We start from the raw sequence: 17,974 nt of genomic DNA, 5'->3' as shown, positions 1-17,974 counted from the left end.
TCATTTAAAAGATCAGAGGGCTAATTTACCCTCCATATGCAAGAGAAAACCATTCAATCATTTATGAACAGCGCTTGGAAAAGATCCCTTGTTGAGAGAAAGTCAAGGAGATACATACCATCCCACACTGAATTCTACATGGGCATCAAAGAGGGCGACTACGGGTGCTGTGGCTACTCTCCAGCCACTAACTCGAGATCGAATCAGCCCCTCTTGCTTGCTGTGTCGGACAACCTTGATGAAACCAGGCTTGTGGGCATTCACTTCATCAACATACTTCTGGAGTTTCTCCTTGAGTTCTTCTGTGGAAAGGAAAGAACTGGATGTTAACAAGACATACCAGCTCGACAACATGTAAAAACCTGTTCTTTCAGCAAAACAAGACTTAACATATGGAAATATTCTCTTTTGATTTAACCAGTAAGAATTCTCAAATAGTAAAGTCTAAAAGGAAGAAAACAAAAAGCATAAGGACCATAAATTACATAGTAATAAAAAATTTCAGGCGTAACTACTTAGCCTATATGACTGTCACTTTTTAACATAAACATACCACAGAATAAAGCACTCAAAGTACCACAGCTACTTAAGCGCGTATTATGTTACTGTAGCAACAAACATGATAACTATCTTATCTTTCCAGAAAAATATGCATAAGTATTGTCCATGAACTTTCTTTAACAATATTTCAAGAAAAAAAGTAAGAATAAAATTATTTATTTATCCTTTTTCCATTTTTCTTTCTAAACTTTGACAAATCTTTTCTATCTCTACTAAAAAGTTCCATGGCTTCCGCTCTTTTCTCAGCAGAACAAACACCAGTAGAAGTACTGGAAGAGAATTATCCCTAATTAAACAATGATAGCTTTTAATCAACAGCTATTGTATCTGTCATTTAAAGACCACTGCACAAGGAAATACCATACACAGAGCTGAAACAGGCTGATCACTACTATTATTAACTGAAAACACTGTTCACTACTGTTTATTTTTAGAATTGCTATGTTCTATTTATGTTTGGTACTATTCAGAATTCTGTTGGTAGTAAGTTCCCTTTCTTCCAAATCTCTCCACAAATCCAGAAATATCTTTGTTGTGATGCAAAATAATGCTCCTGTGGTTATGATGTTACACTGGGTATCAACAAATCTGCGTGTAAAGCTCAGTGCTGCCTAGCAAGTCACTTAACTTCTTCATAATCAACTCCCCATCTGCAAAATGGGATCACCACATTTACTTCTTCCTTTCAATCTCTTTGACTTTAAGCACTAGAGAACAGCAGATTTCTTTATCTGGTCAGTACCTAGTGCTCTGGGACACTGAGCTGAGGGGGGGTCGCAGAGGAAGGAGTATAGTCAGCAGTGAGGGAGGGAGTACAGCTTCTGTCATGTTGGTTGGCTCAAATTGCTTCCCAATAAAATACAACAGGCTTTTCTTTTAAACCTAACCCACCTAACCTTTTTTTTCTCTGTTTGCTGGCATTAGAGATGCAATTTGCTCACAGCAAAATTACAAGGGCACATTTCTGCCCTGTGCCCAGGTAGCTTCTCAACATGATAAGCCAACCACTCTAGGAACTGGTCACCTGAAACAGATCTGGACAACATGCACATTAGAATGGTTAATGCAATGGAAAATTCAAAGCAAGCTGACTTTATTAGCCATGTTGAATGTCTATCCTTGGAAACAAGGTGAGTATCCTCTCTTAGACTGACAAAGAGGAACAGATCACAGAATCACTACCACCAAGGCTGGAAAAGACCTTTAAGATCATCAAGTGCAGCCTATGACCTAACACCACCACATCAGCTAGACCATGGCACTAAGTGCCACATCCAGCCTTTTCCTGAACACATCCAGGGACGGTGCCTCCACCACTTCCCTTGGCAGTCCTGTTCCATAAGGGATCCTCTAACCCAGAGACCGTTACAACCCATATGATGCTAGTGGATCACTTCTCTGAGCATATAGAGGAAAGTGCAAGACAGACAAGCACAAAGACTCCTTAAATTCACTCCTTTTTGTAAAAACTCTGAGGTGGGTCTAAGACAACTGTCCACCACCAACCACCCACTGCCACCTCTCCACCGGACGTTTCTGCACCACCAGCTGTCCACTGGGACAACTGTACACAGATCATTGGATGGCACAGTGCTGTGCCACCCCTTCCTGTGGCCCGGTGACACAGCGCTTCTCCCCGCCATGCGGCACAGCCCTGCTGGCCCTCCCTGCTGTTCAGCACAGTTCTCCCATGCACATGGAGCTCCACAAAGCCCTTGGACATCTGGGAGGCTCTGCACAGTGCAGCAGGGAGCCCCGAGTGCCTGGCACTGAGCGGTCTCTTGCAGGAGGCAGACTGGGGACAGCCAGCAAGCTCGCTCCTGCCCTGCCTGCAGAACACATTGCACTGGGGGGAGAAGAAGGGGGCAGGCAGGCAAGCAGGGGGGTGAGTGGTACAGGAGGTGTGGAGGAGAAGCCAGACATCTGGGCAATGTCTGGTGGGATAACCTGCCATTTTGTCATACAATCCTTGCCATTTTGGCCAGTTTAAGCATGGCCAGCTACCGCTCAGGTGGGATGGAAGGTGGGTGGGGAGAACTACAGGGAGATTTTGCTTGGGAAGCTGGAGAGCAGGCAGCTGTCCTGCTGCAGGGAGGACCAGCACTGTGGCACTGTGCAGCAGGGAGGAGGGGTGCAGGATGGTGTCCCATCTGCCAATTCATGTACAGCTGTCCCAGTGGAGAGTTGCTTTACCTTTGCGCAAATGAACTCTCTGCATGGAAGCAGGAGTATTTAAACTGCAGCTTTATTTTAGGAATGGACACATATTCCTAGAATTTTCCATATTATGTTGTCAGTTTATTTATTACTGTATCACCTTGAATAAACAATATAAAGCATCAAAACCCATAGCACAGAGCACTATTCTACCTTGTATTAGATTTGCTGCATATTTATCAACATGGGTTTTTTTCCTTTATAAAGTAAAAAAAGCTTTCTTATCATGCTTGCACAAAGCCACACGTTCTTATTGTGCATCCCCAATACACAGACTTGTAGCAAGCACAAAAACTACCCAACCAACAACTAGCTAATCGCACTTTAAATTCAAAAGACATTCACTTTACTGAAATAGTGCCCACCTAAAAATAGTGCAAAACAGTTCTCTCTTCCCAAAATGTTCCCAACATTGTGGACAGTCAATATCAGAACATGAAGAGCAAAGCTTTGTTATCAGTGTGTCTGTTCATAGCTTAGTGATACCAGGAAGCTTTATTTCCCACAACAGTGCAGCATCACCACTGAGTATAAAAAAATATAAAAGGAAAGCAGGTTCTAATCAAGGACTTGAAAATCGGTACCCTCAATGGAAGCCTTGTTCTCTCAATAACCTTCATTTTTAGCAAGTGGGCTATTCTCACTACTGTCATACACTTTTTGTACTGTTGACTGACTTTATAGGCTTCAGTAAACACAAAACCTTTTTCATAGCTAGGTGTAAGACAGAAATAGGTGAAAATGGAACAGAACTCAAATCTTGGCTTGCGACCTGCATGACTTCAGCTGCACATTACAGCTGTGACATTTCCTAGGCAGTACCTACTTCTAATTTTCTGGTTACACTGCAGCTTTGTGCAAATGAAGTGGGCTGAAAGAGACTCAGGGGAACCTTGCAAACTTACCCGTGGTCAGGCAGCACAGAGGAATCTTTCCCTGGATTTCAGTATCAGACCCCAGGGGCAGAAGAAAGTGCTGCATTTTACCTAATCTTCAATACCGGCCCACAAGCAGAGACTTACTCTGTAGCAGGTCCACAGGAGACAAAGAAATATTTTGCAGTTAGGCATTTTCTGGCCTTTGTTATTTAAAACAGATTAGCCTTGCTTTGCAAAGGCAGAGAGCTGAGCAGAGCATTATGTGCACCCTGTCTTACAAAACCTATTAGGCAGACTCTCCCAGAAGTAAAAGATAAGACTACTAAAAAAAAACCCAAACTATCCTTTTCACTCAGCCACAGGACACAACAGACGTATAAATGAAGCTTAAAAAGTCACTATTTGGGGAAGAACATTGAAGATGTCCTAGCAGGACACTTAAGTTGGGTTTCTTCATACATTTCACATTTTCCTGAGTTTTACATGAGAAATGCAAGTTCAATTGTCTTTGACGCTTTTAGAGTACTCTGCCCAACGGGACTGAAGGACGGGACCCTCGCCCTAAAACTGATCACGTGCTTTGGGATGACACTGAAGGTCTTCAGCAATGTTTTTAGCCCATGCTGGTTTTTTCCACTTGAGATACACTGCCTGAATAATAAACAGTCTTTTTCGTTAATTACTGTGCTTCACAGCTTTATGCCATCACAGAGAGAAGAAAGGGAAGGAGCAAATGTGTCATCTTCAATACACTGTTGATTTGGTTTCTAATTATGGAAACAAACAGGCTTGTAAAGATAGATGTATTTGCCTTTCAGCACAGACTCTCAAATAAGTACTCAGTTTGACTAAGCTGAATGAGAATTTGCAATTGGAGAGAAAGAGCAGCCATACAAGGAATGGGAAAATGGTGCCAAGCTGACGCTTGGAAATGTTGCACTCTACCACCTGTCTCTGTATAGTACAGATGTCTGGAGAGCACAGCACAACTCTCCTCATGAATGTAGAAAACATAAATGATTAATGTGGCATAATTATGTTTAATATTAACATAATTAAGTTCTAATAGTTCTAAGAGGTTATTTGTTTGCTTTTAATAAATCCACAAAGATTTTGTTTGTGAAGTTTCCTTGTTCAGCACAACAAAGCAGAAATAAAAAATTCATGCACCTTTGCCTTCTTATGAAGGGGCAGAAGCTCGGCAGGATGGAGGCAGGGAGCACACAGAGTCAGAAGACATCAGCCATCCCACAGCTACAGAGATTGCATGTGAAGAGATTATTTAGTCCATGAAAATCTCTTGACAAGCCATTTTCCTTTCAGGATTTGGCCTTGAGAGAGGCCCTGGCAATGCAACTGCTCTCCTTGCAATACTGCAGCTTGCTTGGTTTGTAAGAGTGGCCAATCCAAGCCCAGAGGGGCAACCTGGACCTCAGTCCTGCCTCCTCTTCCAATGCAGGGGGGTTGTGGAGGGCCATAAAATATGGAAAATATTTCTTACATATGCCCCAGGTAGTTTATCAGAAAGAAAACCATCAACAGATCACACTCTTCATCCAGATGCATGCAAGTAGCCTATGTTTTATATGCCTCTACCATCCCTAAACTCGGAAGCTATCAGGCTAGATGCTCGTTGATGTACAATGCCTTAGGCCCTAACTCCAGTGTCCTACAGCAGCTGTGGATCTGGCCCCAAACTTAAAATGTTAAAGTTATTGATACAGTGTTGTAATAAATAATAAATCACTGCCTCACATTCACAGAGTAGTAGCCTGAAGAACAGTCAATTAAGCCCCACTTTTGGTAACTTCCACACTTTAATGTACTCCCATTCTGCGTGCTTAAATTGGATCTTGCATTTCTTGAAACAATTACATTTGTAAAGTCTGACACTCATGCTTTGCTGAGACGGATGCATTTTACTAACTTTTTAAAACTCTTCTTAGCTGTAAGTTTGCCAACAGAGCTCAACCAATAAATAAATAAATAAATAAATAAATAAATAAAAGCTCTCTCATAACTTTATGCTTTTTCTAAAGCCTAAAAGTCCCTGTTGCCTTTGGTGCTGCAGAATTCACGTTGGATGTTACTCCCATCTCTGAAAGCCTTCTTCTTTTACCTTTAGCGAAAAATTTATTTCCATGTCAAAGGCCTAGGAATTAGCTAGTCCCTTTTTTACCTTAGCACTTTGCACAAACGTGGCTTCTTTTACTGTGAAGGGAAAGAAATTATTCCTCAATACAGAATGGGGTTTAAAGTAACAAATGTCTTCCTGTGCCAGAAACTGTGGATTGACACATTATATGAAATAGGCAAAATCCTGCCAATTCATTATTTTATCTTCTAGCTTTGCGTGTTCATTGAACTGTCTATAAGACACACTCCTGTCCCCACAACAGAACCACATTGGATATCTTCTTGGGTCATAAAGAACACTTAAAGGCAAATCATTACAGCAGCTGTAGGCAAATAGCAGGGCTACTGCGTGTCTGGGAGCCAAGAGACCACTGGTCAGTTTGCTGCTGGGAAGGATCCCAGGGCTTTCCTGAACATTCTGTGCAGTGGGTCAGAATGGGATCTGTTGCCTTGCACCAAGGCAAAGGATCCAGCTGGCAAAGCACAAGTCAGTGCACCATGAGATCTACTGCCATACCAGGAGCACCTCATCAGGTGCATCTTGCTTCTGCATGAAATGCAAGTAAATTGGCAAAAAAGAGAGTCTTTGCACAAACCAATTAATTTTAACCCACAGCTTTTTCCATTTTCTTTATTATTTGTCACCCAAAGTCTTAGGAACAGGAAGAACTGCTTCTCCACTCTTCCAATAACAATTTCATAGCCTTTAAAACACCAGAATGTGTTAACAGCTAACTTTCTTTTTGGCAAATAAAAAAAGCCTGTTATACCAGGTTTGCTGCAAAAAAACTGCAAACCAACAAAGCTTTCTTCCCTCTCAGTCACTCTGTAGGCACACAACCTGAATTAATGTAGTAACTTGAATTCATGGTAGCAGCTAGGCATGTAAGAAAAACTTTGCTGCTATTTATCTAATAGCCTTGTACATTGGATTAAGTCCCTCATTCTGTATACAGCTCAGTGCTTCGTAATATTTATTTGTCTTTCCTCTGGCCCCTTATCTTTCATGCTTAAGTGACCACCTCTCATCTCTGTAGCAGAAGCAGATACTTCCAAATGGAGAATACTTGTAACCAGATATACGTCATTTGTAATACACGTGTATATAGAATGTTTGCAACAGAGGGCAAAACCACACAGATAACTAGGACCTGCTGTGCACAATATTTAATAACCTCACGTTATCTGGTGATAAACCACCTGAGCAAAATTACCAATGTGATGCAAGGAACTGATTTGGACAGACCTCAAAACCAAAAACCAGTACAGTCCTCTCCCTCCATATACTACACCTAACTTGTATTGTTGGCAGAGATGAATAATCTAATCTCAGAAGTTCAAACTATCTACATGTGATGCCAGACAGTGTAATGAACTTTCACAGTTACAACCTTTGCATTCAGCAATCCAAAGTCTCAGATGCTGTCAAACCTCCCCAGGTCTATTAAGATAAGGCCTACGACAATTCATTCCAGCTCACACCTTGGACTGCAAGCCAAAGATTTCTTCACTTGAACAGCACCCCTCTCCCACAATAAAAGCAGAAATAAAAATACATTACCCCTCAGCCCCTACACATAAACACTCTCTCAGTTGCTCAGGAGAATCTAGTACAGAAGAGTGGGAAGCACACATTTGATGGGGGCTGCTTTGATCCCTTCTCAGGTCTTCTCACAAACATGTCTATGCATGGAAAGAGCTCAGGCAGACACTTCACTGAATCCTCTTGCTGATTGTAATGTCCTGGAAATCTCACTGCATGAGAACCATGCACTAGTTAGTAAATAATTCCACTTCAAAACAGTAATCAATAAACTAGCACACCTCCCAACACAAAGCAGGCTTTGCAGAAGAGATCTGTACAAGCTGCTATTCCTTGAGCAATCTAATAGACATGTAAACTACTAGGGTTCATTTTGTTTTTTTTCAAAATGATGCATAGTTCCAATCCCAGCCATGAAAGTGCAATACCACCCTCCAGATCATTAAGTCCTACCTAGAAATATGGCTGCATCTTAATAAATCCTAATAGTATGGGAAGGACAATTAAAATAATCTTTCAGAAGTGTGGCAGCTGAACACCATGTTACAGAGGAGGGGGATACAGGAGGAAGAAACAATACATCTGTTATTTTTTGTTAATACTATTGTCTTGTAGTAATGTCTTTATAAAAAGGCCTGTAAATCCCTTCTATATCCCTTTTATTACATTACTTACTGAGTACTATTCAAAGACAGTACTCAATTTCTGTCGTACGGTCTCTCGCAACACTTTGCAAGATAGAGATAAACTGAGATGCAAGATGAATCTACAAGATCACACCAGAAGTTGCAGCAGGGGAGGAATAGACCCTGGGTCTCCCAAATCCCAGGGCAGCACATTAAGACTGCATGATTTCCCTGAGGCTGTGATTCTGCATTTTGAGACATGGCCTATACAGTGCCCATAGAAACCTGTGCAGATGCAAGAGCTCATCCACATCACTGGGTCAGGATTGAGGCAGCAACATCCAGAGCTCTTGTCAATGTCAACAGAAATGCAGTGCACAAAGGAATTAAACAGAGCTCTTCCATTCCCCTAACAATGGGAGAGACATATGCTTACCTCTGAACACACAGAAAAGCTTACTAAAGGTGTTAACATGAAGAGCAGAAAATAAAATACATCTGCTCTCAGGTGAATATTCCTTTGAATTTAATTCCTTTAATTTAAGTGTATGCAGCAGAGCAGGACTCATAAAAAAATCAAAACAAACAAAAAACCCCAACAAACACTGTGTTTTCTTAGATTACAAAATTCCCAAATTAGAAAGTTCCCAACTGGCAATAAAAGCCAGCTGGGCATGTGTGTGCTTGCACCAGCGAACAAGTAAACACAAGCTAAAAGAACAGGGACTTTCCAGGCACTGCCAGTAGTTACCAACTGCCTTACAAATAACAAAGCAGAGGTACAGAGGCTGCTATGTATCTCTTCATGGCAACACCTAGGTGTTTAAAGCTGAAAAATACCTTTAAACAGAGACCTGAAATTATATAATCTTAATTATTCTCCTCAACTTTCTGATTGCTGGATGCATGAATTAATCTCAGCAGGAACACTGTTCCACTCTGGTTTACTGTTTATGAATGGTTCCCATTTAGGGACTGTTACTGGGTATGTTATGGCCACAACAATGTGATCACAACAATGGTTAAATCTGATCAGGAACAAGCACTGTCACTGGAATCTGATATTCATATTGCATTGGATGCAAGAAGGATTTCTGATGTTTATTTGGATACAGTAATTTTAGAAAGAGGCCATAAAGTGAGAAGTACACAAGCACCAAGACCATGCATTAGAGTTGACACTGCTGAAATAACCACTGCCAAAATTCTGAGCTCATAATTTCAGCTCTTGGTGTTCCTGGATTCATTTGTAAAATGACCTTTAAATGTTAAAGAGAAGTGCCTGAGAAATGGATTCGAGTCCCAGCTGGGTAGTAGCTGTTTTGTAATCTCAGTGGTTCCCCCCCCCCCCCCCCCCCCAGTATACACTATTTAATTTTTATTTATTTCTTGGATGTGTATGGAACAGAAAAATCACTATTCAGAAAAAGAAACTAAATGTCTGAACAATGCCAGAGCAGACTGTATAAATCTAGAAAAATACAATCTGAAGAGCACATTAGAAATACTCTGTGTTTCTATAACCATAACACACAGCAAGTCACTTGCTCTACTATAAACTTGAAAAATAATCCTAACTCCAAGAAACAGCATGGCACTTCATGTTATGATGACAGATTCATAAGGAAAAGGAAACTGCCAATTAAAAGACAACAGTCCAAGTGTAACTACATTATTTCTGGAGTGGATTCAGAAGAAATCAGTCACATAAGTTACAATAAAAACGGAATATGCAAATACGCAGTTAGAAACATATGGAAAAGATTTTATTATATTCCTCTCTGGATCAAACCTCACTCTAAGAGCAAAGAAGTTGAGGACAGGGCTTCAAAAGGAAGGGGAAACAGAAAGTAAACAGAATACTTCTGGTTGGAAGGGACCTCTGAAATTCAAGCCCAAATGCACAGTAGGTCATTAATAACATTCACTACTAAAGATTTATTTAAATGAGTGCCAGGGAGCATTAAAATACAGCTTTTGGTTATAATAAATAGGAGTTTGCCTTGCATTCCAAACTGTTTTTTATTAAAACTATATCAGAAATTAGAATCTGATTTTACACTCATTGCATAGAATTACTTCCTTGGGAGCAAGACAGTAGGTACACATGCCAAACCTGATACTGTGAGAAGCATCCTTGAGGGTCAGGACAGCAATAACACTGTTTCTCCTTTTGAGATCTCACTCTACAAATTCAACTGCAGTTAAGTAAAAAACAAACAAAAAACCCACCACCTTCCATGGTACATTTTTTTTAGCTGGTGGAGAGGTTTGGTTTTTAATTTTTACATTACATTTAAATTGAATTTTAATTGTTACATTACAATTGCTGTTCATGCCTTGCCTTTTTGCATCAGAAACATGTGAGGGGCTCTAGCAACAACATTTATGGTTCTGCTTTTTTTTTTAAAAAAAAAGGCAAGACATTAAAATAACCCAGTCAGTACCTTGAAACTAAAACTCATAATGCCTTTTTAATTCACAGTATAGGAACAGCATTGTAACTAGAAGTCAGGGAAAGATTTGGTTAAATTCTGCTTAATTTGGAGTATGTTATTTTAAAAATAAAGTATGTTAATATGGATATTAATATGCCTCCCAGCAGGATGGAAGCCTTGCTGAATAAAACATGCACACAGAGGAACACACACTAGTCTTTTCTGCCCCCCAGTAACAATCCGCACTGGTGTAAATATTTTTTGACATTCTAAGCAGCAAAAGCCTCTTTTCACTGTGTTGAGATCTGACAAAAATCCACTGACACCAGCAAAATGACACTCGAGGGAGCAGCTGGAGGCTCAGGTGAGTGGACTGCTCCAGCTTTCTGCTTTATACTGCAGATGGCTGGAGTTTCCAGGGAAGGACAGTATCTGCTCCAGACCACAGGTAGCAGGGTGGGCTACCAGTTCAAGTTCTCATGTTGTCAGCAAAAGCAGAGCTGGGTTGGCACTAGCTGAGAAAGCCTCAAGGAAATGTAGAGCACTTCTGGACCTGCTGCCTGGGATTCAGTAGGTAGAAATCCTCTCTCTGGACACAACACCCAACACTGCTGAGCACAGATGCTAGCTGTCACAGAAGATGGGCTGAAATCGAAAGCATAAACTGGGCACTGAAATTATTTAGATCTTAGGAGATCCCACTAAAGAATATTTCCATAGGGTAAGACAGTGACTTAACTTGAAAAAAAAGTTTAAAGAGCATCTAACTTACATTTTTGCCACCGAGTATTAGGCAAATGAGTTCTGAAGAACATTCTTTGATTACAATTTCTGTTACAAGTATTTGGATATTTTACAACAGCTTTGTTCGTAATTTGTGTTCTGATCAAGATTACATTAATTTTAGTATGATTTATTATATCTGTTGTGACTTAATTTTAGCTCTTTTCTTCAAAATTCACCTTCTAAAGCAATGCTTTAATACCTGAGGTCAAAGCAGAGACACCCTCAGAACCCATCAGCCACTGCTCAGAAAGTACAACTGAGGATGTTTCAAACTTAATGTTCATGTGGAAAACCATGCATACAGGCGTTTGCATGCAGGCCCTCCTCTATCACATTTTTCAGATACCTTCATTTTTCTCAATAAATGCAATACATTTCAAATGTCTTCTTCATTAAGAGCTTACAACAACAACAAAAAAATCATTTCTTATATACATTATACTTCTGAATCCTGACATGTATATAAAATGCTGCTTATGAATTTTAGTCTTTTCCATGAGACCTTTTTATGAAGGTCTGCTGGCACAAAGTACTCTCTGTATCTCACTTAGCCCTGATGTGGTCTACAGCACCCTCAACCTACTAGGCTGTGTTTATTACATAACTTCACCTCCTTATCCAATTCTGCCAGGATACTGTTTGATCTTTCATTGTGAATACCAATTTTGCACAGGTACACGCTAATTTCCTTGGACTGAATTCTGACTTGCAAAGACCTGCAATTTGATTTGCAGTATATGCACATTTTTCAGAGTAGTTACTCTCTCAATTCTCAGATTTAAGCCTTTTAGCATTTCAAAATAATGCCTCTTGTGGAGCTAAATTTCATAATGGAATTCCACTATTAAATTATCTCTGACTATGAGCATTAAATGTCTACGTTGTCTGCATATTGCAATATGTTTTATTGAAAACCACTTGACAACTTCAGACTGGGTAATGATCTCTTTTTCCTGTATGGCATTCATCTTAGTTAACCTTAGAGGGTTATTATATAGCTATTTTCTTATTATTATGTTGCAGGAGGAGATTGCTCCAGAAGGTAGTAAACTCAGTGTTACAATATCCAAATCTTTAAGATAATTATCATTATTACATAGAAATTTTGGCAATCTTTCCAGATTTCCAGATCTCAGACATGGGCCTCAGAAAGCTGCATAGCAAAAAGCTCCTCCAAGCATGTGACTCTTCCATCTTCAAGGGCCGCACATCACCCCCCTTTCTAAGTCTGCCCTGTTACAATTACAAAGATGTAAATTATACTCTACAAAGGAAACACGAACATGCTACCCATGTTGGAAAGAGTTAAGTAGCATCAACAAACTGCCATGTAACATAAAACTTCTGGGATGCTTTATAAATCAGACTAATAAATACATAGGCACGTCAAACAGCCAGACTGATGCATTTCCCAGGTCCTCACTCCTGTCACCAACACAGGAGACTACAATTATAGCCACTGTGCCACATTGAGAAAAGGCAAGGTAGATCAAGATAACATGGATGTTTTGGACTCTGCCTTGATCCCAAGACTTCTTCCACAACATGAACCAACAGGTTACATTAAATCTGGCCAAACCAAAGGATGCCCCTGATGTTCACCACCCTACTAGCACTAGCTAGCTGCTACTTCAATCTATAAAGCACAAAATAAGTCTACATGACAACACATCTGCTTTCTAAAGTTGGAGTATAGTTACAGCTAATTTCATGTAATTCAAATCTTTGCCCACCTTTGTGAAGTCATTGACCACTTGCACTCTGTACAATACTTCCACTTAAAGAGGTTTGTATGTTTATCAGAAGAGCTACTGGCAAAGCTGCTGTCAAAGGAACTTGCAAGGTTTCCTACCAGAGTTCCATGTGCCATTTACATGAAGAATGAAAACCTGAACCACATGCTGCAATTCCAATTAGGGAACTCAAACCAGAAAAATAAAAATGTCATAATGTCATAAACAGAGACAAACTGCTCAAAGAGGTAAACAACAAGTGGTCACAGTTCACATACTGCAAACTGGAGATTAATCAGTGTTCTGGTCTTTCATCACAGACAAACCACAGTGATTAAAACAATCAAAACACAAACAGCTAGTAAGTTTCATAACATCTCTTTCAAAAACTCAGTTGTTTTTCTTCCTCTGTTAGACCATTCAGAAGAACAAAAAAATCCCAAACCTACTACACAGCAAAAGCAAATAACCTTCTGAGACCTAAAATGACCAACTGACAAGAAGTTATTCTCAGTGTTTTTTGTTAAGCTGATCATGAAAACTTACTTCACATTTTCTTTTTTTTATTTATTTGCTATGTGAGTGAAAATTCTCCACAGCTCAAAAGTAAACAGTGTGGGTGTTAATTCAAAGCATTTGTGAAAACTAATTAAAATTGCTGTGCTGCATTCATGCTTCAGAAAAAGTTTCTTTGTATTGAACCCTAACAAAGATTTGTCTTTGTTTAATCCCTTCAGGTAGAAAGCAAAGAACATATATATTCTTATCTTAACAAAGAGAGGGACTAGCAATTATCTTCTAATCTAAGATCCTTCTTTACAGTTACATCAAAAGCCATTAATTAGAGGCCTTGGTACAAGTTATCCCCAAATACATACCACTCTTAAACAAAGGGATGTCTAGATAAGCATTGGGGAAGCATACTCTCAGGGAAGACAGTCATGCAACACCACTTTTGAAAGGTATTGGTGTGTGCCAGAGCTGCATGAATTGGTTAGTTACAGTTTGGAAATAAGATGTTGCTACCTTGTCATCAGCCACCTTGAACACAGGTTCTGAAATACTCCACTAATGTAAATTTTTACTCCTCATCTCCCACCAAATCTGTCCTGTGCATCCTTCCAATACCAGCCCATGTGACCACTGCTTCCACTGTGATCATTCCCTAATGAAAATATTCCCCATCCTTTTGCTCTCATCAAGACTATCCTTCCCTAATGATGTGAAACAGACTTCGTATTTAACATACACCAGCACTCGCAAACCCTTCTGAAATTAGCTGACATCAAGCAATTGTAAAATTGGATGAGGTCTGTCTCTGTTTCCTCTTGGATGTATCTACACATGACATGTATATCCTTATTTTTCTCCACCCTTCTGCTATTTTAGTTTTGGAACTCATTGATCCCTTTGGTTTACAGTGTACTGAACAAAATCAGCAGCAGTACCAGGGCATACCTCTGATAGGTTCTTCACTATTCACTTCACTAGAATCCAGTAATTTCTTTCTCTTTGTAGCCACTTTGCATTTCACTAGTACATGACCAATCACCGTTAAAACCCCTCTGTTTGAAAGCCTAAAATATCCACTAGCATAGTATTATCAAGTACACAACTGGGTCTTACCATTCAGCAAGTAAAGTCTCTGTCTTACAAGGAAAGGGCACCAAGGCATCCAAGGACACAGAGATACTGTGCAGCTCAGAGCACACACAGCCACCAGGGCTAGCCCTAACGATCTGCTGTGTCTGCACACAGAGCGTTGTGCAGATGTACCACTGCCTCCAGCTCTGGGAGCAGCATGACTGATTTACTCGCAAGACAGCCTACAGTACAGGACTGGGAGAAGAGTCTGTAGCTGGTTAATGTTTAAGGTGGAAATGACAAAGAAGTGGTCTTTCCAGCTTAAGAAGGGAACAGTAACATTTGTAATAGCAATAATTCACAGGCAAGTTCATCCTACCAGTTTTGACTGCATTTCACTTGGAAGATCAGAGAGCTCAGTAACGCCAGAGGAAGGGACCTGTCAGCTATTGTCTTCTGCCTGGAACACCGAATAAATATTTAGCGATCCTGGACCCCGGGCGTTTAGCACACCTTACAGATAAAGGCTGAGACCTTAAGTCCACTTAAAGTCGTTAAATGAAGTTCATGCAGAGAGTAGGACAAGCTGCTATGTACAGTATAACGGGTCTGTGGTGGAGGAAACATGCTGCAGTACTTTGAATTAGTTGCAACTCCCTTATATGCCACCCCTACCTACCTCACACTGCAGCTGTCCAGCCCAGAAGCAACCAAGCATGTTCACGCTTGTGGCTGGTCACACCCTGCAGGTGCCCCTACTTAAACAGACCCTGAGGTGGTATAAATCCACCTGAGCTGGCTCATGCACAGCTGTCTCAGGTCCATTTCCTTGACAAGGACAGTATCATTTTAGTTTTTCGTGCCAATGTGTCATTCTTAAAATACTACTAACCTTTCCCTTTCAATCTGTGTTTTTAATAGTAACAACACTTCAGTCATGAAACATTCCTGTGAAGCACTATCCTTTTAATTGTTGAAGTGAAGGTACTTTTACAACTTCTTGTTGTGTACCACAAGTCTTCCAACAGCAAGTTTACTAAAGAAATTCAACTTTCAATTACTTGTTTGCAGATGATAAATGAGAAAGCATTAATGTGAAGAATATCGTGATCTTATGCAACATAGGCTGCTATGCAAAAAACAAGCTGTGAACCTTTTAAAGTATATTCTCCATATAGATTTCAAAAGGATGGCAGAGCCAGATTGCTTTTCCTTCACAGATCTCTGTTTAAGAGCACATCCCAGAAGAATATGTGGACACAGTATTTATCAACTCTTTTGAATATTACAACATGAGAGATACTAAAGATCTCTCTAGTTCTGCCTACTGGCACAGGAACATTCACAGAACTGTTAGGGCTTTCAGAGGATCTAATTTTTCCCACTTGTCTAAACATGACAAATTCTTGAGGTCAGAAATTATTTGTAGCAGAATAAAAATAAATCCACCAAATAAAGAGAGAACTTTCTACTACTGGTTGCAACTCTTCCACCTTCCCTTCAACAGAATGAACTGTTCTTGAGATATTTTTATGACTGTCAGAAACTGTAATAGGTTTCTTAGAATATTAAATCCTTGCCCTCAAAATCCATGTGCTGACTAACCATTGAGTATTTATAAACTGCACCTTCGAGCTCTTCTGTTGGAAAACCAAATGTAGTTTGACAAACAAAAAATTAAAGACTGCAGCACTGAATGGACATTGAGAGATCATCTGGTCCTTTTTCTTGCATAGAAAGAAATTCTGACAGAAGTTCATCTCATCTCTTTTTAGTTTTACTCAGCAAATATTGTCCCATGCTCTATAAATGGATGAAATGAAGCATACAGCACACGTGTATTAACAGTACACATTAGTTTGTTCTCTGGCACAGCTAAAAATCACAATACCCCAAACCAACAGTGATCAAATCTAGATATTTGTGTGTGAAATCATAAAAATAACATGCTTCAGACTAACTACCTACAAGAACCATGAGCCATAAAACTAAAGGATGGCAACAAAAGACCTAAAAGTATTTCCAAAACTCTCCACAGATGATAATATTTTTTCCTCATAAATGTGAAGACTAAGAGGAACAACCAAGGCCCTTCAAACATTCATAAATATTAACATATTTCACATGGAAAATTCACTGTAGCAAGTTTGTTTTTAAAGGTGGTGTTTCAGGATCATCCTTTGATGGAGGAAATGGAATGACAGATGGAATGGCAGTCTCTCCCATCAGCAAGCTGGAAAATCTTTTTTTGAACAGAAGTTCACTGGAAAATGTAGTATCCTCCCACGAGGAATACTGAACCAGCAGCCTGCGGGGGGATGATAACTTTAACAATTTGGCAAGACAGACAGCTGGCTCTAAACACTTCACAGTCATCAGTAACATTTAAAAAAACAGCTTTTACATAGAACATGGAAAAACTGTCCAAATTTGCTCACTGCCAAATCACTTGGACACAACCAGAAAAAGCAATGAACTACTTTGAGAAAAAGCACTTCAAATACTGAACTGCAGAAGAAATACAGGGAAGATGTTAAGATATAAAACAATTGATTTCAATAAAATGAGAAAAAACTAATTTAAGACTTGAAAGTTAAGCCAGGAAAAAAAAAAATCAAATCACACCACAGACATAATTGATTCAGGGAAAGTATTTTACAGTCCATAAAACTCAAAATCTACTAAAATCAGCTGACTAAGAATGAAAATTATCTACCACCTCAGATGAAATGTCTACAGCTGTTTTGTGATTTTCTTTAGTTTTCCTTTCACATTAAAAAAATGTTATTTCAATTCCTATAAATTATGTTAAAAGGAATAGGGTGACAAGAATCTGCAGGTTGTCTAATAAATATTCCAGGCAGTTACCACAGTACTTACAGTTCCTTGGATTTTTTTATTTCATGTGTATACCTGTGGTAAATAGCACTATGTTTATGGAAGCCAAGACATAGATGCTCCTATTCCTGACTTATGGCACCATATAATGTAAGTATCCTCATTGAATGTAATGGCATTAAGGAGGATGGGATCCATTATAAATCCAACTGCTAAATAGCACCTTAACCAAGGGGTACCTCACTGTTTTGTATTCCACAAAATAATATAAATCACGCAATTAAATCAAGCCTGCAATCTATTGTAACTATACACAACTGGCTGTGAGCAATTAGTTAGGCTTTATGATTAGGGTGACAGAGTTTTCAGTCCCTAATGAATCAAACAGGACAGTTAAAAGGGTTAGATGCTTGTCAAAAGAGGATTAATTTTAAGTGAGATTGTCTTGAGCAGATGGGTTCCCATTTTTGCATCTGTGCAAGGAACAACACAATAACAAACGAGTTTACTAACAGAAATGCCAAATAAACATATTGAGAAGCCTGGAACCTGACTCCAGGGACAGACCTGAGCAAGCAGTATAGTTCTTCAAGCCACCTTCAGGAGAACTGTGATTTGGCACATGTTGAAGAGG

General features: G+C 39.6%; 1 protein-coding gene across 5 annotated transcripts in view; it reads right to left on the bottom strand.

The window, feature by feature from the left end:
• Window positions 1-17,974, bottom strand: part of GALNT18 (polypeptide N-acetylgalactosaminyltransferase 18) — a 225,616-nt gene that overhangs the window by 69,588 nt on the left and 138,054 nt on the right. For all 5 annotated transcript variants that reach the window (XM_051621793.1, XM_051621794.1, XM_051621796.1 and 2 more), the window contains one exon: window positions 119-302. In XM_051621793.1, coding sequence (XP_051477753.1) covers window positions 119-302 — 184 coding nt within the window. The remainder of the gene's footprint in view (window positions 1-118; window positions 303-17,974) is intronic.

Source organism: Apus apus, chromosome 5 (assembly GCF_020740795.1).
Source record: "Apus apus isolate bApuApu2 chromosome 5, bApuApu2.pri.cur, whole genome shotgun sequence".
Taxonomy (NCBI): Eukaryota; Metazoa; Chordata; class Aves; order Apodiformes; family Apodidae; genus Apus; species Apus apus.
This window is presented reverse-complemented; position numbering and strand designations above follow the sequence as displayed.